The sequence below is a fragment of the Mandrillus leucophaeus genome, unplaced genomic scaffold, assembly GCF_000951045.1.
Source record: "Mandrillus leucophaeus isolate KB7577 unplaced genomic scaffold, Mleu.le_1.0 Scaffold549, whole genome shotgun sequence".
Classification (NCBI taxonomy): Eukaryota; Metazoa; Chordata; class Mammalia; order Primates; family Cercopithecidae; genus Mandrillus; species Mandrillus leucophaeus.
Window position 1 is genome coordinate 1,743,701 of NW_012105908.1, and position 23,044 is coordinate 1,766,744.

Below are 23,044 nucleotides of genomic sequence, written 5' to 3' on the forward strand. Positions count from 1 at the left end.
TTGGGTAATGAATTCTAATTCTATGCATCATCAAAGATTCCTTTATTTCTCTTCCTTGTTTTTCCTCCCCATGAGTGTATCTGCTATTGAATCATGTGCACGCCATTCAATGATTATCTCACTATAATGAGGTCAGTGGGGAGCAACTTACTTGTTTCCACTGTTCCCAACAACCATGAGAAATTATAAGTAATGACGTCTTAAATAAAATTAACATAATGCTAAATCTTAAAGATCTAAAGCAGAATAATGCAAACAATTTTAGTGATGTGGCTGTCACTTTAAGATACTAACCTGTAAACTACAGAAAATAATGCTGTCATTAATTTATTTGCACGTGCTTTATAGAATGATTAAAAGCTGTTAGTGGCAGGGTACAATGGCTCACATCTGTAATCCCTGCACTTTGCGAGGCTGAGGTGGGAGGATCACTTGAGCCCAGGAGTTCAAGACCAGCCTGTGCAATATAGTGAGACCCTGTCTCTACAAAAAAAAAAATTTAAAAATTATCCAGGCATGGTGTCACACACCTGTAAGTCTCAGCTACTGAAGAGGCTGAGATAGAAGGATCGCTTGAGCCCAGGGGGTCAAGGCTGCAGTGAACTATGATCGCATCACTGCACCCCAGCCTGGGTGACGGAGTAAGACTCTGTCTCAAAAACACAAAGAAAACAAAGCTGTTAGTAAAATAACTTGACATGCTGTGTTATTGGGTAGTAACTGTTTAAAGAGACTAAAACATTTAGCACTTTGCTTCCACTAGAAAAATACAACCTGACACGAAATTTCATAATGAGTGACCAATTCTGATCCTATAATATAGTGTATTGCTGTATCCTGAGTAGAAAAGTCTAAAAAGTCTCTAGTATACTATATAATCCAAAACTCAATCATAGGTTCAGTACTTTAGCACTCATTATAAAAACTAAAAAATAGTCTAGCGTATTGCAGAGCATGAACTGTCAAGCTGTATTCAAGTACCAGTTCTTACTGGGTGACCTTGGATAAGATACTTGAACTCTGTGTGCCTCTGTTTTCTCATCTGTAAAATGGGCATAATAAAAAAAATTATCTATAATGATTTTGGTATGCTGTAACTGTTTAATCCACATTCTCTGCTATTACAGTAAACCAATCTTCTAATTCAGTGAACTCAATAAAATTGTTTTGCATTGCTTTCTCATTGTCTTACTCAAGAGCTGTATGATGTTAACACATAATGATTTCTGAATCACTAGACTGTTGGAAATCTTTGTTGCTTCCCTGTGATCTTTACTGTCAGTTTCAAGTGTTAGGCATTCATTGACTTCAAACACTCCATTGTCCAGTATAGAAAAGACGGAATCCTCAAATCATCTAATTAGACAAAAATGAAACATAAACTGAGGGTGCCTGTATGTCTGTGTGACAGGGCACGTTCAATGACAGTGCATGTGTTCATAACTTCAAATCTTGAATGGAAAAATAACCCTCATTCCAAAAAGAACATAAATAATATTTAAATAAAATCAATTATTGTAAATACATCTAAGGAGGTTTGCAAAGCAATTTCAGCTAGTTCTATGCAATATTTCTAATATGATACGCATGCTGAGGAACATTTATATCTTGTAGATGATAGAGCATCATTAAGCCTCGGTGTACATAAAGATGATGGCATTTGGAAAAGCACCATGATCAGAAATTTTTAAAACCAAAGTGGAGCTGGTTTTTATTCTAAGCCCAAAGTATTTTTAAATCAAGCCACAGGGAAATAATTACTTTTGTTTCTATTCAATCAAGACCTGCACACAGAGTTTATGGAATGACATAATATCCTTCCTGAAATCAGACCAGCATGTAGGAAGGACCAGCATCCTTCACACATAACTAGTTCCTGAACCTTTACAAACAAATCCTAATTTCCAAGGAAACAATCTCATCAAATGCTGCCCACTAGAATACATATTGTTCTTTTTGGAAACATTACAATAAGATTTTCATGATTACAAACCCCAACTTCCTCTCTAATATTCAATATAATCTTAAACTCATTTATTTAAGTGGAAACTGTATTTTTATAATGGCTCTAAAAATTCCTGGTTAACTTATTTAGCACCAATATAATAATTTCTTTTTGTAGTCTAGAAGGAGGGTGATCATTAACTGACTGTAAACATGTGTGTTAGGGGCTTCTTAGGAATGTTCATCTTTCTGCTTTCTACTGATACACCCTATAAGGAGCATGTTTAAAAAAAATTTTTTTTTTAGACTGGTAAATTTTAGTCATGTCCAGACTTCTAGACTGGTATTCTGGGGGGCTGAGAATAAAAAGAATATCAAGCAGCCTATACTCAATATTCTCTTCTCTTTGCAATAGGAAGCTGGAGTTTTGTGTGCAGGTTACGGGATTTTGTTTTGAGATCAACAAACACCTTAATTCTTTACCAGAAAAACAATATTAACACGTCTGTGGCAACTGCTGACATAAACATACACACAGGAAGAGAATGCGATTCTAGTGCTTAGCCTGATGGCCTTTAGAAGAGAATTCTTGCTTTCCTCCTCTTCACTAAGGATGTTCGAAATACTCCGGGCAGGGTGGACATTAGTCCCCCGCCCCTCTCTAATGAAATAAACAAGTGTCCACATTCTGAATGTGACAGAGTGTGAGGAAACTGCAGAAAAGCTCCTAAGATACACAGTGAGTAAGAGTTCTCATCTGTTCTGTAGACACACGTAGGTTTTGGAATTTATGATTCACTGTCCCACCGTGAAGTCTTTTGGGCACTTTATGTTGAGCTATGTGGCAGCTAAGGACTGTCCTGTTTGCTGAAAACTGCAGCCTGAAGTTATTTTTCAAAGTTACGGGTAGTGTGGCATAGAAATCCATATGTTATAAAGTGAAAACAAAACCAAAAAACTGGGTTAGCATGAAATAGAGCCAACAGAAATCAGAATGAGCAACAGCCTTCCACTGCCGGCCACTCACCTTGTTGAATTTTAGTCACTAGCTGATGGCGTGCTAGAATCCGGCTCATCCTGTAAGGAGAGCGTCTTGTAGTCTGATCAAATCGCAAGTACATCTCCTGGCCCTCAGGTGTCATGGAATTTAGGTAGTAGCAGCCTGAGGCTGGGGTCCTGGGCACCTGACTGAACATCTCGGCAGATTTCCTATTGTCACCTCAGTCTGCCTGTGGCTGTTTCCGTCTGTCTCCAGTCTCAGTCAAAGAGCAAGGCACCCAGCCCAGGACAGCTCAACAGACCCAGCGATTTTTAAAAAGAAAAAGGAGTGCCAAAGCCACAACTCAGAATTCCAACCCCCGGGGCCCTCACGTGACCTCGGGAACCAATGAGAGGAAGAGGGGAAAATGGGAACGTTCGCAGTCAGCCCTAAGCCCCGAGCAGAGGCAGTTCCAGCCGCCAGGGTCCCTCACACAATGCTGAAAGCGAAATACACGTATTTGACGTGCCTCAGAGCTGACGAAGCACCCAAAAGCAGCCCTCACTAAAAGAGTTAAAAGAGAAAGAGAGAGGGCAGGGCAAAACAGTAGAAGACAAACAAGTTCAGGGCTCAGGAAACTTTTCAGGCTGTCAAAAATTAGAGAAAGCTCCTTCGCTTTCTACAGGGCAGCTGCAGCCAGGTAAAAGATGGAACTGGTAAATCTCTTAAATTAAAAAAAAAAAAAACAAACCTACTTCAAACAAGGATCAACAGCTGAGCGTAAACCACCACGCTTCATTATCAAGAAACAACTCAAATAAAATCTTTCCCAGTGAAAAACAAACTTCAAGGGCTTTCACACCAGGAGTGAATATACCACAGATCCTGACCCTCAGGTGATGGGAATTGGAGGCTCTTACAGATAAGACGCAGAGAGGCGAAGTACACACGTGTTAGGTATTAAGCATCCGTTCCTCTTTGATTTCTCTACTTCCCCAATTTTTAATCACCTACAGGTAAAATACTTAGAAAGTGCCTATCACATTTAAGACACTGAATCATTTAAGACAAGAATCACTGCAGAAGTTGCAAAGACACTTCAAAGATACTGTCATCAACCTGCTAAGGATCCACTGAGAAGTTATACAAAAGCTTCTAACATGAGGCCATATATATGTCTCAAAAAGGACGCAAATACAATGCTAGGTGAGCAATATTATTTTTGACTGGGGCGATGATTGCAAGCCAGATGGAGAAAGAGACATTTGGATAGGCTTTTGAAAATGGGGAGAATTCTGATAGGCAGAGGCTGGGGAGGGCTTTGCAAGAGACTCTAGGTGTCCATGTATGCAGATCCAGAACCAGAGTCTATGGTTTAAGCAAACTGCTAGTAATTCAGTTTGGCCATATCTGAGTGTGTGTATATATATATACACACACACACATATATATGTCATTATGATTTTCCCCTGTTTTTCTTCTTTAACATTGTTTGATGTGAAGAGAAAAAGTCCACAGAAAACATGTTATCGAATTCTGAGCCTGGGGCCGAATGAATAAAGTTCTCTGATAAAAAAAAAAAAAAAAGTATATGACCAAGTTGCTTCTACATTGGCTGACTCAAACTGAAACATAGCCTGGCTGGGAATTTATAGTCTAATAATGAGAAATTATTTCTAAATTATTTCCAAATTAAAAGTTTAACAGAATTTAAATTAGGGCTTCGATTCTTCTTACGAAGCTGGCTCTCTGAGGCCCATAAGCCTTAACAACTTTCCCTGAGGGAATTGTTGCTAGCCTGATTCTGAGAAGCAGCTCCTCTTGTGTAATTGTCCCACTATGTAAATAAACAAGTTAAGAAAGATCTCTGGGGCCCAGCATGTGACAGTTGCCTCCTATGTCAGGTAGTTGGTAATTATCAGCCTCTTTGGATGGTTACACAACATTTGGTCTTCGGTATGCATATTCAGGGCCCCTAAAGTTTTATTTCATGGTTCAAGTAGTATCTATAAATTCATGCACCTGCTTACCATGTTTTTGTCATTTTGTATTTCTAGGGTACTATATTTAAAGCAAATATGTAACATTATTTTCTCATTAGCATGTCATTAGTACCTTGTTTTATGCTAATGTATCGCCATTGCTATGAAACTTATACTTTTTAAATAAATTCTTTTTTGTGATCATTTAGTCCCCATGTTAGAAGAATTACCACTGGGGTGGACAGGTCTCTTGTATTACAATCAAGAAATAGCTAATTCTCTCTCTGGCTTGTCCTTTACAGGCAACTGAGAGAGCTGGTCCTCTTCCCCAGTGAGTGCATGAAGTCCTGTGGAATCAAAGAGGGAGAGAGTACCCAGATCACAAGCATCTTCTAAGACTGACACCATATCTCTTCCTCTCTAATTCCTTTAAAAATGAAGAAGACAGATGGCACTTGTGTTCAGTTTTCACCTACTTTTCTTCCCTCCTAATCTGGTCATCAATTGTGATCTTCAGTCAGACTATTTCAGGAATGAGATAAACAGATGGTTACTGGGAATCAAAGACAGCAAAAGAGAAGGGAAAGGAAAGAAGAGAGAAGGGAATAGCATTGAGCACCTACTATGTGCCGGGCCTGAAGCCTTCATGGCTTCACATTTTATGTTTTTTAACATTAATCTCCACAGCTGTCACTGGAGGTATCTGATTGGATGGAAAGGAGGCTAAAATTCACAGAAGTCACATAGCAAGCAAGTGCAGAGCCTGTGTACATCTCCAAGCTGATGCTATTTTCACGCTTTCCACTATTACACACGAGAGACAGGGAAGGAAAAACACGGCACCGAAAAGGCACTGTGGAAGTTGGAAAGGGGAGAGCATGTTGGAGGAAGAGCCTGAAAATCATCCTAATCCTATTTAACTGCCTGCGATACTGGAATGCCTACATGGAAATAGGGGTATGGGGCGGCTAAAATCCTGTGATGATTCAGAGCTGGTGTCTTCAAGTAAGAAGTACGGAGCCCAGACCCCTTAATCAACCAATAGGAGCCACAAGCCCTCTTAGGAGTAACCCATAGGTGAGGACTAGAGACTCACCCCAGCCCCCAACCCTCAAATGAATAAGCAGCTCAGCTTGACCCTCTTTGCCAACTCTTTCCAGGGTAGTTTGTTTATTCTCTGCATTCTGTCCGTCCTCAAGGCTAATGCTGCATATGTCTTGAGTTTCTCATAGCATTCACTGTCAATGAAAACACTCCAAATACAGTCAAAACTCTGAAATTTGACCTCTAAGTGAAACTTTTGGTATTTGGAATTTTCAAGTATTTTGATAGATGATCCCAGATTAGCGCTCAATGGAATCTTGTATACACAGGGCAGAACGCTAAGGAGTGCTTTTACAGAAGCCAGGAATGGCTCACTGTCTGCTGCCCTTTCTACTCCTTCACACACATTCCAGCCTCCTCGTCAGTCTGTTCAGAGGGAGCCAAGGTGGTTCTGCCAACTGGGAAAATGTTTGAGACACAAGTGGCAGGCGGAAAAATGCAGGGCTGATTTGGAAGGCTGCTTTTGAAATTACATGAACTCAAAGGTTGTGGGTTGATGTCAAAGCCTTCCTGTGGGCTCTGGAGGCCAGCGTTTGAGGATTTTCACCAATTGATTTGTGATGTGTGTGCCCAACTCTGTGCCAATTAACCTTCTCACTCTGCATGCACCCCATGTCCCATGCCCAGTGCAGACAAGCTGGTGACACTCACACTGGCAGCTGTGACCAGGACCCCGTGAAAGAGCTTGGCCCAGATCAGCTTTCCTAGCTCCAGACCATGGCTCTCATCTGGAGTCCAGATCCTGCCACAAACACTTGTAGGTGGTAATAGATTTCCTTTACTTTGTCTCGCAGCCCTCCCTACTGTCTGGTGAATTCCCATCTATGGGCCTCCAGGAGCATGTGCTCTCCCTTTATGGCATTCCCTGGAGATGCAACCATCAGCTCCAACCCATATGACAGCAACCTGGTCTGTCCTGTCCTGGGACCATTACTACACCCACTCACTCCAGCCAAACCAGAATTCTTGCATTTTCTCAGTTGTTTCACAGATCTGGAATTGTGTGATTCCCTTCTTTTCCACCCATGAGGCTCAGTTAAAACCTATTGCCTCCAGAAACACTTTCATGACTAACACAAAGCTCTTTAGTCTTACCAGTCATGTTAATACCTGTAAACCACTGTTATGTGGCACATTAATTAGATTGGCTTGTTACGTGTTCATATGGAATCCATTTGTTCGTTGCAACTACTACAGGCATAAAGTTTTAACATCTTGAATTTAGAAGGAATATTAAACATTTTCTAATCCAACCACTCAACTACCGCAGTAGTTGAACTGATTATCTACCTGCATATACAGAGTGTATTATCTCACAGAGGGCCCCAAGCTATTGAAGAATGGTCTTCCTTTGAATTTCCATACACTAGCTCTGATTCTGCCATTTTGGAATCAGACAGGACAAATCTATGCTTTTTTGCACAAGACTGTCCTTCAGATGTTTGTCAAAAGCCCTTACAAGAATTTTTTTGGTGTAGTCTCACATTTTTTTCCATCTAACCACATGACTTTCATCCATTCATCCAGCTGACTGCTCTTTTTTGGATCTGCTCCAGTCTGTCAGTATCCCTTTAAAAATATGCGGGCATCTACTCTAAGCTTAGAGCTGTAGACTTGGCCCAGCACAATAGTATATGGTACATTGTGTGCCTATTCCCTGCATTCAGGGCACTGTACTTTTGCTGATGCAGTCTGAGATTATGGGAGGCTTTATTTTCTGTAATCTGTATTTACTCATTCATAAATTTAACATTGGATGCCTGAAAAAATAGCATAAGTATAGTAGGTACAAATGTGAGTATGATGTGGTCTCTGCTCTCAAGGGACTGTCTGCGAGGGAAGACAGAAAAGAAACTTACCACTATACCACATGTTAAGTGAAGTGTGGGAGGCTGGAGGCCATCTCTATTGCCTCATGCTGTTTTTTATATATGATCTGTTTTAGATCATATATAAGCACATATATTAGATCATCTATATCCAAGTGCATACATTGCTGGGTGCTATTTTTGTATTTTCATAAAATCTGCTGTTACGTGACTGTTCTCTATTCTTTACTTACCAAATGATCTTTGGAACTGAAGAATAGGTCTTTAAATTTATTGCCGTAGTTGAGTTTTGTTCAATTCCTGACTTTCTCCTCCAGCTATTTGTTTCTGCCTTGTTATTTCTGGTAGCTAACAACCCCCTACCCCAAAATTATAGAAGTAAAAAATAAACAACTAATTGAATTTGGGGGAAAGGTAAAGTAAGGGCAGGAAAATAATAAAGCCAGGGGTAAAATCCATTCACAGATATGCAAGCCACGAAGTCCTGCACATTTGCTGGAAGTGGGTGAGAATGTGGCTTAAGATACCTCTCTGACAAAGCAAAACGGAAACAAGACCAATTACAAAATTCAGCAGATCCGTGAGATGAAAAACAAAACAGTGGTCAAGATAAATACAGATCACTAGGTATGGTGACTCCAGGGAAGATTTTCCCAGGTCCTCAGAAAGAATCAGCACACCTGGAATCAGCACTTTGGGAGGCCAAGGTGGGTGGATCACTTGAGCTCAGGAGTTCGAGACCAGCCTGGGCAACAGGGCAAAAACCCATCTCTAAAAAAAAATAAAATAAAATTACAAAAGTTAGCCAGGCATGCTTGTGAGGGTCTGTAGTCCCATATACTCAGAAGGCTGAGGTGGGAGAATCACTTGAACCTGGGAGGTCAAGGCTGCAGTAAGCCATGAGTGTGCCACTGCATTCCAGCCTGGGCAACAAAGCAATACCCTGTTTCCAAAAAAAAAAAAAAAAATCAGCACCCTCAAAAATATTGGATAAGGGAGCAAAATGTAATTCACGGTTTCTTAACTGTATCCTTCACTGTCAACAATAATATAACAAGCATTATTTAGGAAAAGTAATTTCTGTGAGGGTCTTTGAAAACCATGATTCAAATATTCTATTGTCTGTGATCTTTTAAACCATGTCACAGACCATATCAGCACTTTCCGGCTTAAAATATTGGAGAGTTTTCCATTGCACCGAGAACAAAAATCAAACTCCTTACTTGGCCCACCAGGTCCCGCACAATCCAGTCCCTGCCAACCCCTCCCCCATCAACTCCAGCTCCCTGCTAGCGTCATCCACATTGCCGCCTCAGTTGCCTTTCTGCACACGCTTCTCCTCAGCTGCAATGCTGCATGGAGCCTTCCCATGGCTGACTCTTTCTCAGCCTCCAAGTATCAGCTTAACTGATGCATCCTCAGGCAAGCCATCCCTGCTGACTTCCTCTAAGTGAAGGCAGTATCGGTATCCCCTTAGAGGTTCCTATAGCCCCTCTCCCAATTTATAATTACATTTGTATTTGCTCATGGACCTCTGTGTTGCTCATTCTTCCCAGTAGACTGCTTTGGGCGGTCTGTGTCTATTTCATTCACATTCTATACTTGATGCCTACTGTAAGGCCTGGCACAGAGTAGGAGGATATCAGTAGGATTGGTTGAACAAATGATTGAATCAATAATTGAATAAATGATTATATGAATTTCCGCAAAGATAAAATTTAGACTGTCTAGAGGAATAGATACATATTTTTTAAGGCAATCATTACAAGTATTATTCTTGTTGCTGATGATACAACTTGGATTGAGTAAGGATTGGACAGCAGATAATTCTAGGTTTTATTCTCTGCGAAGAGCTTAAATACTGTGATGGTTAGTACTGAGCATCAATTTGATTAGATTGAAGGATACAAGTATTGATCCTGGGTGTGTCTGCAAGGGTGTTGCCAAAGGAGATTAACATTTGGTTTAGTGAGCTGGGAAGGCAGACCCACCCTTAATCTGGGTGTGCACCATCTAATCAGCTGCCAGCTCGGATAGAATATAAAGCAGACAGAAAAATGTGAAAGGTGAGACTGGCCTAGCCTCCCAGCCTACACGTTTCTCCCGTGCTGAATGCTTCCTGCCCTCAAACATTGGACTCCAAGTTCGTCAGTTTTGGGCCTCAGACTGGCTCTCTTTGCTCCTCAGCTTGCAGACAGCCAATTACGGGACCCTGTGATAGAGTGAGTTAATACTTAATAAATTCCCCTTTATATCTATCTATCCTATTAATTCTTTCCCTCTAGAGAACCCTGACTAATGCGAATACATGTATTTCACTTTGTTGGCTAGTGACAAAAGTATATGCTTTGACCATTAAACAGGGCAGTTTAAAGTCCCTTGTGAAAATTAGGGATCCTGGAAGGATGGGCAAACCTCTTGCTCCACAAAGACAGGCTAAAGGGCATAAGAAAATTTGAGTAATATCTACCTTATCTTTGTAGCAGTTACAAATTGTATAGGCATGCTTGCCGTGCCTTTAACCAAACAGTAGAGCAGCACTGAGCCAGCTACATTCAGCTGACCCTACAGATACCTCTTCTGAGAGACTTCAGTCCACTGGTCTGTGTTTTGTGGGAAGAACTATCAACTAGATGTAGTGCTCCAAGCTACCTTCTTTTCTAGCCCATATTTTTCCATCGGGATACGATGGCAGAATCTTCTGAGTTGATCACCCACCAACTGTGTCTATGACCTTCCTCTGATGGGCCAGTCTTGCTACCTTACCAAAGTGGGAGACTGTGTTCATGTAGCTTCATTTGCTCTTTGTGGACTCAAACTGCATCTGGGTTATCAACCATCTCCGTTTCTTCATGCTCATACATATCTCTTTAATAATTCCTTTTACTGGAGATTTTAACAAATTTACTATCGAGCATTTTCTAGAACCTACTTATTTTTGTCCTCAATGAAAATAAAAGCAATTGCTTATTTTTATTTTCAATGAATTGCTTAGATTACTAGAAGGGAATTTTTAGTCTTTTAGGTAGAATTTGTCTGCACTTAGAGGCTTACCTTCATTTACTTTAGGTAGGATTCTATAACCTCCTCCCATCTTGAACAACAGTGAATATATTTTCTTAATGTTGACTCAAATTATAATTTGAATATGAAATGAACACTTTCTCATTGAAGAAATCCTATGATGAATCCTTTGGATAATCTTCTGATCATCTGTTTTGTAAATATTTGGGATTACCCAGTGAGAGGCACACCATTATTATGATTGTCTGCTGACCTGTTGCCCTGTATTCTGTCTCCATTCTTATATACAATCCCTTTCTTCATGGTGTCAAGCAGCAGTTGGGAATTGAGTACAGCCCACGACTGTGGAGGAATAAAGGCACAGAAGGAATAATGCAATTGCAATTCTTAGATATGCCTTCTTGGATAAATGCAACTCAGTATACCAAAAAAATATGATAGAATGCTTTCCTTCCATATTCCTAATATAAGACCGTCAATCTGTGTACTTGAAAGTGGTGCAGGGAAGAGTAGCAACATTTTTAAAATCCTGTGAAGAGAAGAGCACTATAAATTTGAGAGAGTAGCAAAATATCCCCTAGAGGTCTAGATTTAGGCATCATGTAGCTCTGAAGTGACTGGAAGACACATTTTAGGGTAATGGCAGGACAGCAAGGGGAGGCTTGTCTTTTGAGTTAAGAGAAATAATTTAACCAAAAGTGATCCTGGGGTAATAAAAAGATTTTTTTCTGGCATCTCGTTTGTCATCAACAGAGACAAAGTCACTAACTCATCTTACCATTTCTTTTACCCTTTCTTATTCAAATATTTCTAATGTATTCTTCATGCCAGGCACAGGGCTAGACTCTGATGGTACAGAGAAGAAGAAGACACTCCCTCTTCTCAACAATAATTTATCATGGCAAAACAGAAGGACAGTGACAATTACAGGACCACGTCGCTGGTGCTACAAGAGAGGTGTGCAGAGGAGAGATGACTACGTCAGAACAGAATAGAGGCATTCTACATGGCAGAAAGGTGGTGCAGGTGCCTGGAGGGATGCATACTTGGGCGAGAAAGCTGGGAAGCTGATATGGGGGAAAAGATGCCCAGGAAGAGAAAAAAAAAATGCGTAAATACTTTCCTATGTGATACCCCTTCTTCAATTAATAAGATAGATTAGTATTCAAATCACCATGACAGGCTGGGCACAGTGGCTCACGCATGTAATACCAGCACTTTGGGATGCCAAGGCGGGCGGATCACCTGAGGTCAGGAAGGTCAGGAGTTCGAGACCAGCCGGGCATGGTGGCGCGTGCCTGTAATCTCAGCTACTCAGGAGGTTGAGGCACAAGAATCGCTTGAACCCAGGAGACAGAGTTTGCCATGAGCTGAGATGGTGCCACTGCACTCCAGCCTGGGTGACAGAGTAAGACTTCATCTCAAAAAAAGAAAAAAAAAAACACCATGACATAGGGGATCTCAGGGACAGCATGCATGGTGATGGGTGTGTAATTCCACTGCGGGAATCATCACACAATGCATCCCTATCTCAAATTATCTTGCATACCTTGAAGATATACAATCTTTATCGGTCAATTAAATATTTTAAAATTTAAAAGTCATCATGATACAACACCTCACATAGTGATGTGTGTGTGTGTGTGTGTGTGTGTCTGTGTGGTGACAGTTGAGATCTACTCCCTCATCAAATATTCAATAGTCTTATTAATTACAGTCACCATGCTGTACATTAAATCCCCAGAACTTATTTATCTTTTAATGGAAAGTTTGTACCCTTTGACCCGCATCTCCCCATTCCATATCCCCTGTCACTGGGCCCAGCTTCTGGCAACCACCATTCTACTCTCTGCTTCTGTGAGTTCAATTTTTTTTTTTTTTTGAGACGGAGTTTTGCTGTTGTCATCTAGGTTGGAGTGCAATGGCGTAATCTCGGCTCACTGCAACCTCCGCCTCCCAGGTTCAAGCGGTTCTCCTGCCTCAGTCTCCTGAGTAGCTGGGATTACAGGAGCCCACCACCACGCCCAGCTAATTTTTGTATTTTTCGTAGAGATGGGGCTTCACCATGTTGGCCAGGCTGATCTCGAACTCCTGACCTCAGGTGATCCACCTGCCTCGGCCTCCCAAAGTGCTGGGATTACAGATGTGAGTCACTGCGCCTGGCCGAGTTCAACTTTTTAAAATTCCACATATAAATAAGATCATGCGGCATTGGTCTTTCTCTGGCTGATTGCACTTAGCATAATGTCCTCCAGGTTCATTTATTTTTGTGCCTGTTTTGTACAGACGTTTCGGAGGCGTTCTTTCCCATTAGAGAATATGTGTGTATGCATGAAGATGCAGAGACTCCTGAGATTTTTCAACCATTTATCTTTACAGCGTGATGCTTATCACAGCACGCAGTGGCCTCTGGCCCATCTCCCAGAGCACCACCATAATCACTGTGTGTCTTCTGGTTCAGACCTCTTTAAACAGATCTGGTATAACGCAGATAGCCAGGCATGGTTACCTACTCCTTAACGGCCCCACCAAAATGACTCAACACTGATCAATCACAAGAGAATATTTACTGAGCACCAAAAATGTTTTTGCTGCACAGAAAGACAGAACATATCAAAAGCTACTCATAATCTTCAATGACCTTAAAACCCTCTCTTTCCTTCCCTGACTTTGGGAGTCTCAAGGGCTGTCCTTGGCCTTGGCTTGTTTCTTAATATGGCTTGCCTTGGAAAAATCCATTCCCAGCACTCCGTTAATCAGCCAGTGCATTGTTGTATGTGAAAAAATGTAAGACCAAAACTGTGTGGTATATACTATGATTATAATGTTTTGAAAATTTAAAAAAAAAAAGGCATATTTGGAAAAAAAAAAAGCTTAGAAGAAACTGCACTAAAAAGACAATCGTGACCATTTTTAGGATGGTGAAACGATGGGTGATAATTCTTGAATCTCAATTTTTTAAATATTCTGTTGTACGACTAGGGGATCAGGCCTAACCGATGATTTATGACAGGGGTATGGAGAAGAAACCTCCGTCTTAGCTTATTTCCAGTTGCCTCTGTGTATTGCAGACGGAAGACAGAGAAACAAGAAAAATCTGCACAACGATGATAGATACGGTCTTACATGGCTTGAACTCCCCAGTGTGTAATGCAGTTATGCAAAACTCCGGTGTTCAAAATAATTTCATCTAAGAAAGAGAAAACAAAAAAAAGTTTACTGATTCCTCTTTCAAAATGCCTCTCACATCCATTCCTTATTACATGATGTGTCCTGCACACAGGGACCTGCCCTCCTGCCTGGAGCACACTGACAGTTTTACAGTTTTACTTGGATCTCTGTGTCTAGTCTGGCCCCATCCCATCTACACTTTTTTTTTTTTTTTTTTTTTTGAGACAGAGTCTCATTTTATCACCTAGGCTGGAGTGCAGTGCCACCATCTCAGCTCACTGCAACGTCTGCCTCCCGAGTTCAAGCAGTTCTCCTGCCTTAGCCTCCCAAGTAGCTGGGACCACAGGCATATGCCACCATGCTCAGCTAATTTTTTTTTTTTTTTTTTTTTGTATTTTTAGTAGAGACAGGGTTTCACCATGTTGGTCAGGCTGGTCTAGAACTCCTGACCTCAAATGATCCGCCCACCTCGGCCTCCCAAAGTGCTGGGATTACAGACGTGAACCACTGTGCCCAACCCCCATCTACACTTAATGCCACAGTTTAGCTTCTCAGGAGACCACTGCAGTCATACCACCCTCCTGCCACAAAACACCAAATAACGCACCACCTTTACCACTTACTATGTAAATCATTTAGCTTCTTAGGGGCTCTCTTTCCATATCTTAAAAAAATGGTTTATAAGTATATGAGCACATACATGTGTATGTGTGCGTATATATATGTATATATGTATATATATGTATATGCACACATACACACATCTCATATGAATATATATAAACAGACCAAGTCTATATGATTATCAATTCTTTTTCCATTATTTCAGTCAACTAGATCAGAATCTAAGCCAAGCAAAAGCAAACGAGTTGAAAAAAGGATTTTGTATCCTATCTTGCACGTAGCCTTTTGGAGAAAGATTGAATGGGCATGGCAAGAGCTGTCCACTGCACAGATCCAATCTCCAGATGTAGAAAACTCTCTTTATAGCTATTCCTGGTTTTAAAACCGGAGATAAATTCCATAGAACAGCCTTACAATATTTTCTTAAGAGCTGATATTTACTTCAGCTTTGCAAATACAGTCTTACACCACATAACAATGTTTTGCTTAATGACCGTGGTCCCATAAGGTTACAATAGCCTATGTTTACTGTACTTTTTCTATGCTTAGATATGTTTAGATACATAAATGTTTACCATTGTGTTACAATTGCCTGCAGAATTCAGTACAGTAACATGCTGTGCAGGTTTGTGCCTAGGAGCAATAGACCACCCCATGTAGCCTAGGTGTGTTGTAGGATTTGTGTGAGTACATTCTATAATGTTCACACAACAATGAAATCACCGAATAATGAATTTCTCAGAACATGTCCCCATCATTAAGCAATGCATGACTATACACAACGGCATATTAAAGCTCCAGTCTCACAACAATGAGCCAAATCTATTTAAATAACACAGTGGTGACACTAGGAACCATTTGCCTAAAGCAGTCTAAACACTTTTTATCCAAACACTACCTAGGAAATTACCCAGAAGTGCTATTTCTACTAATGCACCTCAAATTCAAATTTTAAAAGGAACTCTTAAAGACATTATCCTTTTCTCAGGATGGAGGAAGAGGAAGTGACTTTAAAGGAAAACAGCAAAACAAAATGAAACAAAACAAAACAAAATGTGGCCCATAATTTCTCAAACCTGGGCCTGGGAGGTCCCTTGAGGTCCTGTGTGGTCAGAGTTGGGAAGTTATCCTGTGGTTTTGTTGAATTCTGCACAGAGGCACCCCATCTGCACTGTCCTTTTACCATCATGTCCTAAGGAGCTAGGTGAATGGGCCCAGGCATTTGGAATCACTTTCATTTAATCATGATTTCATGAATGCCTACTCTGTGCCAGGCAAAGTTCTTGGTGCTTGGAATGCATCAGTGCATAAAACAGACATCATCTCTGTCGTAATTAAGCTTAAGATTTAACCAATGAACATAGTAACGTGAAAGTTATTAACTTGTGATGGATGGGTCACTGGAACCCTACAACTGCGTGCAGTATGTTGGGTGTATATTCACTTTTCTAGAACACGAGGCTTTTAGATTTCATCACATCTTCAAAGGATGCTGGAACACTCAAAATATTTTTTAAATGGCTCTAAAGTATGGTTCAAGAACACCTAGAAATGTGGCTTTGGAGTCAAGTTAACTTTTATCCAAAGTCAGGCTCTGTTATTTATTTATTAACTACATAAGCTTGGACACATCAAATTAGTTCATTTTTCCGCACCTCAGTTTTCTGAGGCCTGCAGGTCCCTAATTGGTTTTGCTCCTCCTTCGTCTTGCAGCCTCAAATTCACAGCCTCCTTCTTGGTCTCTGTATTCCAGGGACAGGGGTCTTTCTCTTCCAGAGGCTTTGAACATGCACTTCTCTCATGCTGAGCTAAAATGCTAACCGTCCCTGCAGTGGCATAATGAACACTGCTCAACACTTATTTCCTAAAGGATGCTTTCCATCTTCATCTTCAGCACCCTGTACATCTCCATCGTAGTCTCTGTCACACTTGCACTGTGATGTTTAGGGGACACGATTATTTGATTAATATCTATTTCCCTAGCTTGTACAATCCATGAAGGTAGGGACCATGTGTCTTTCTGCTCATCACAGCATTTAGTCCAGTGTCTGGTACAAAGGAATGGACAATAAACTTTGATAGAATGAAATGCTGGGTGAAAGACAGGTAGGAAGGATGGTATTTCCACTCGGCATGTGTGAATTGCACAAGGGCATCTGATTACTCAGCGCAGATGGAGCATGAGGACCGGCGTCCTGACGGTTACTTTATTCCTCTTCTCCCGTGCTGCCTCCTGTCTTCTCTCTCTTCTTCTGGATATGACTTTATGCTCTAATTAATAGCGTCTAATATGCCTTTTACTTCATTATGTTAAGTCTTTGTGTATAGAGGGGCTGACCTGTGAAGACTCAGAGCTGCTGATGTATAGCAAATGCCATTCCCAATCAAGTTCTTCTGCAGGAAATTTCCACCTTGAGTTTCTTTTTCTTAGAAAACCTGGACTCGCCCATTTCTTCTTAAATTGTTCTCAGAATTCTAGCCCTTCCTTCATATACTTGTGCCTGCGGGCAGGAAGCATGCTCAGAAAGGCTTCTCGTGTGATAATTGGAGTAGAATTAAAGGAGGCAGGACTGACACAAGCACAGAGGCAACATTAAGGCAAAGGAAAGTGATTGTACCCCCTGATGATAATTAAAGTCAGAGAAAAGATGAAACAAATTCACATCTACCCGGAGAAAGAGTGCAAGAGGGAAATAATGATGACAACAGCAATACTACCTGATGCCGAGTATCTTCCACGGCCTGGAACTGAGAGACTAAGAGACTCTAAAAGGAAGAACTGACAATAATATGTGTTAAATGTAAATAAATACAGAATTTGGGCTCATTCATCCTCACGACTAGAGTGCTGAAGTAACGATAGCTCACGTTTTTGAACACGTATGTGGCAGGCACTATTCTAAGGGCTTTACATACATTTTTCTCACCTAATTACTTTCTTTCAAATTTTTACTTTTAATTTAATTTTTCTTTTTTTTTTTTTTGAGGCAAGGTCTCACTCTGTTGCTCAGACTGGAGTGCAGTGGTGTGATCATGGCTCACTGAAGCCTTGACCTCCCAGGGCTCAGGTGATCTTCCCACCTCAGCCTCCTCAGTAGCTAGGATCACAGGCATGTGCCACCCCCACCATACCCAGCTAATGTTTGTATTTTTGGCCATGTTGCCCACTCTGGTCTTGAACTTCTACATTCAAGCAATCCTCCCACCTCGGCCTCCCAAAATGTTGGAATTACAGGCATGAGTTGCTGTGCCTGGCTTTATCTCATCTAATTCTACAAGCAAACCGATGAGGTAGTTACTGTTTTTTCTTCAATGTACAGATGAGGAAACTAACCTCCTGTCTTCCTGCTCTAGTTGTTTGCATATATAGCTGTCAGATTAATCTCCTAAAGTATAGTTCTGATATATTGTCCCTTCTACAATATCATTCTGATATATTATTTCAGAATATCAAGAGCTTCCCCCACTGGTAAAAGGACAACGTCCAGATTCTTCAGTCTGGCATTAAAAGCCCATCATGGTAGCTTTTCTTGTTGTCACCTTAAAAACCTTTAAAATCATGCATGGTTGGAAGGAAAGTCCACCCTGCTCTCACAGCCTATGAGGCTCTCTCCTCACTCCTTCAGTTCCCACTCATTTTTCAAGACCTGACTCCGAAGCCCCCTTTTCTAGGACACCTTCCCAGGACCCTCCTGTGTGTACCACCTCCTCTTTCCTCCGCATTCCCACAAGACTGATTTCTGGCGTAGTCATTGGCCCTTCACTCTGTGTTGTTTTTTTCTCATCTCTTATTGCTCTTGTATGAAAAACTTGAAACCCACAATATCCCATGCACATCTTTGAACCTCTTTCTTGATTCAGCCTAGCGTCTCCCTCAGAGAGGTGTGGGATAGCAGAAGGACCAAAGCTTGGGCACCAGTGAGACTATGATTCAAAACCTGGCTCCTCTTAATGACTGGGTGACCCTAGACTTGACTTTATCCATCTTAGATTCAGTGTCCTCATCTGCAAAATAAATGGTAGTGACACACACCTTGCATCATACGGACAGCCTCTGACATATAGTAGGGTTCAGTAAATTATCAGAAGTTTTGATTGACAGATGATGTAATAACTACTAACCAGGTTCCTCAAAGAGCCTGAAGTCACACAAGGCATATTCTGTTATATATATACTGGAATTTAAACACCATTATATTCTGGCACTTAAACAGGGGGAGATGAAGGGAGTATGCTGTATGCCAAAGACAATCAGGGAGATTATTGCTTCAAGCTGAAGTGCTAAAGGGATGAAAAGCACTGTGCACACTCAGTGAGAAGGTCTTATAGACACCTTCTGTAGTTGAACCATCATCCCAGTTGACGTCTGATGACAAGGTCTTCATACTAGAACCCTGGAAACCTTACCTAGGACCCTGGGGCAGCAGGACTCTTAGGAGACTTCAAATTCTATATTACTCAAGGTGAGGTCAAGAACCAGCAGTATGACATCACCAGGAGCTTGCTGGAGATGCAGAATCTCAGGCCCCACCCCAGACCTACTCAATCAGAGCCTACATTTTAACAAGATTTGCAGATGACTTGGCACAATGAGAGGCAATTTTCTGATGTAGCTCATTTTTTCATCAACAAGGAAAAGGACTGTGTGGACTTTCTCATGTTGTGAAATCCACTGACTGCAGACACAGCACAGGCCGAAGGCCCTTACTGAGGTTTTAGATCTTGTTACTGAGCCATAGATGTCTACATGGTTAGCAAATGTTTTAGGAATTGCTCTGATAGTTTCTATTTTATTTACATCATATATTCAATATAATTTATTGTTAAAAGTAAAATTATTTTTCTTAAATATTTTATTCATTTGGATGGCTTTTAGTTCTGAAAAGACATAAGGTCTATTTTCAGACACCAAAACACTTTAAACTCTTGTAGGAATGTGTTTTTGTGCTTTACATTAATTTCATATAATTAAATTTTGAAGCCCTTCCCTTCTAAATCTTGAAAAGAAACATCTGTCAACATTCCATGTAATAAAAACCCCTTAAATACTGGATTTTCCCTGTGGACATAAAGATAAGACTTCTATGTAATTTTTAAACTCCACATCTCTGAATCAAAGAATTCCATAACTTTAATGTGTGAGTTTTAAAAATACATAAGTAAATGTCCTTCCAGACAGCTATACCTTCTGAAATACTGTCTAAGATCTACCCTAAATAATATAAAAATTGCTACATTTTATTTATAAGTGTATTGTACCCTCACAAGACATTGCCTTACCCACAAGTGAACCCCCTAAAACATTTTGTTTTACTTCTCTTTAACTCTTTATTTTCCATCATAGCTATTTGCTTACTTTTAGCATCTCCTCTATATAGGCTAAAAAGGAAACATTAACAACATCATTCATCTGACAAAGATTTACTGATCATCTACCATGTGTTTGAGGCTGAGAATGCAATGGTGAACAAAATCCATATAGTTAGTACCTGCTTCAGGGATCTTACACTGCAGTTAAATATTAAGAGTGTTGAACACAACTGGCTGAGGAAAGAGCCTGCAAGAGGTTGGAGGATTTCATTCATACAGTGAGAGCTATTAGCCCCAAGCTTTTTTTGTTATTGTTGTAGAGATGAGGTCTCACTATGTTGCCCAGGCTGGTCTTGAATACCTGGCTTCAAGTGATCTTGCCCCAGCCTCCCAAAGTACTGGGATTATAGGCATGAGCCACAGCAGTCCCAAGCTTTTGATGTCAAATTAACCAAGACTGCCAGGTAGGTACATTTCTCCATTCCTTCATAATACGTTTAATGAGCACCTACTTTACTGCAGTCACTAAACACACAAATAATTAACAGATAAAGATTCAGAATGAGTTAAGCAGAAGTGTTCCATATAAGCCTGGAGATAAATCTTAGATTAGGGAGAGTCTCATATCTTTTACATCTCTGTGTCCTCCACAGTAACTAGCAGGACACTTTACACAGAATAAGCGTATACCTTCTGAATCAAGAAGGCAAAATTTACCTTGTAGAGTAGATAGCGAATCAGCAATAAATGTCCCCACTGATAAAACATATCCATGCTGACTACACGTTTTATCAATTAATTCCACAAGTATTTGTTCATTATTAGCAAGTACCTACTATGTGCTATCCACTATACTAAATACAGAGCATAAAGAAACAAAGGGCATAGATTCTTCTTCCATGGAGTAGACAAGAAATAATGGCAATTATAATACCCTCTGTAAGCCTTAAGACATATTAAAGCACAGGGCTCTATGGAAACCTGCAGACAGGCCTTGCCATCATGTGGAGGATTAGCAGTAAGGTATCTGGGGAGGCTTATGATCCAGTTTAAAAGCTGGCACACATTCTCTCTATGTGCATCTTGGAGGTAGATCCTATATCTACTAAAGTCTGAGATATGCATTAAAATCACAGATTTTATATTAATCTTTCTGTGCTTATACCCATCACTTCTTCCTTTGGGAAGCACACATAAAAATGATAATCTTCTAATCAATATTGTGAAAATGGCCATACTGCTTAAAGTAATTTATAGATTCAATGCTATTCCCATTAAACTATCATTGACATTCTTCACAGAATTATGAAAAAAACACTTTAAAATTTGTATGGACCCAAAAAAAGAGCATGTATAGTGAAGACAATCCTAAGCAGAAAGAACAAAGCTGGAGACATCAAGCTGCCTGACTTCAAACTATACTACAAGGCTACAGTAACCAAAACAGCATGGCAGTGGTACAAAAACAGATACATAGACCAATGGAACAGAATAAAGATCCCAGAAATAAGACTGCACATCTACAACCATCTGATCTTCAACAAAGCTGACAAAAACAAGCAATGGGGAAAGGATTCCTTATTTAATAAATGATACTGGGAAAACTGGCTAGCCATATGCAGAAAATTAAAACTGAACCCCTTCCTTACACCTTATACAAAAATTAACTCAATATGAATTAAACACTTAAATGTAAAAACCAAAACTATAAAAACTCTAGAAGAAAATCTAGGCAATTCAAGACACAGCCATGGACAAAGATTTCATGACAAAAACATCAAAAGCAATTGCGACAAAAGTGAAAATTAACAAATGGTATCTAATTAAACTAAAGAGCTTCTGCACAGCAAAATAAACTATCATCAAAGTGACCAGACAAACTACAGAATGGGAGAAAACTTTTGCAATCTATCCATCTGACAAAGATCTAATATCCAGAATCTACAAGGAACTTAAACAAATTTACAAGAAAAAAACAAACAACCCCATTAAAAAGTGAGCAAAGGGCTGGGTGTGGTGGCTTACACCTGTAATCCCAGTATTTTGGGAGGCTGAAGTGGGTGGATCACTTAAGGTCAGGAGTTCGAGACCAGCCTGGCCAACATGGTGAAACTCCACCTCTACAAAAATATAAAAATTAGCCAGGCGTGGTGGTACATGCCTGTCTGTAGTCCCAGCTACTTGGGAGGCTAAGGCAAGAGAATCATTCAAACCCAGGAGGTGGAGGTTGTAGTGTGCCAAGATTGTGCCACTGCACTCCAGCCTATGTGACAGAGTGAGACTCCTTCTCAAAAAAGAAAAAGAAAGAAAGGAAAAAAAAAGGGGGCAAAGGACATGAACAGACATTTCTCAAAAGAAGACATTTATGCTGCCAGCAAACATAAAAAAAAGCTCAATATCACTGATCCTTAAAGAAATGCAAATCAAAACCACAATGAGATACCATCTCATGCCACTCAGAATAGCAATCATTAAAAAGTCAAGAAACAACAGATTTTGGTGAGGCTGCAGAGAAAAAGAAATGCCTTTACACTGTTGGTGGGATGCAAATTTGTTCAACCATTGAGAAAGACAGTGTGGCAATTCCTCAACGACCTAGAAGCAGAAATACCATTTGACCAAGCAATTCCATTACTAGGTGTATATATATATATACACACACACACACCCCCAAAGGAGTATGAATCATTCTGTTATAAAGATATATGCATGTGTATGTTCACTGCAGCACTGTTCACAATAGCAAAGACATGGAATCAACCCAAATGACCATCAGTGATACACTGGGTAAAGAAAATGTGGTACATATGCACCATGGAATACTATGCAGCCATAAAAAGAAATGAGATCATGTCCTTTGCAGGGACATGGATGGAGCTGGAAGCCATTATCCTCAGCAAACTAATGCAGGAACAGGAAACCAAACACATGTTCTCACTTGTAAGTGGGAGCTGGACGATGAGAACACATGGACACAGGAAGGGAAACAACACACACTGGGGCCTGTCAGGGGATGGGGGAAGGGAGAGCATCAGGATAAATAGCTAACACATGTGGGGCTTAATACCTAGGTGATG

At 40.4% G+C, this 23,044-nt stretch overlaps 1 protein-coding gene across 3 annotated transcripts in view; it reads right to left on the bottom strand.

The window, feature by feature from the left end:
* Positions 1 to 23,044, bottom strand: part of STARD13 (StAR-related lipid transfer (START) domain containing 13) — a 583,251-nt gene that overhangs the window by 197,577 nt on the left and 362,630 nt on the right. Inside the window, exon 1 of one of the 3 annotated variants that reach the window (XM_011997818.1) lies at positions 2,972 to 3,268. The exons of the other annotated variants lie outside the window; for them this stretch is intronic. Within the exon in view, the coding sequence (XP_011853208.1) occupies positions 2,972 to 3,140 (169 nt within the window). The 5' untranslated portion in view covers positions 3,141 to 3,268. Of the gene's footprint in view, positions 1 to 2,971; positions 3,269 to 23,044 lie in introns of those variants that run through there. 3 annotated transcript variants of the gene reach the window in all.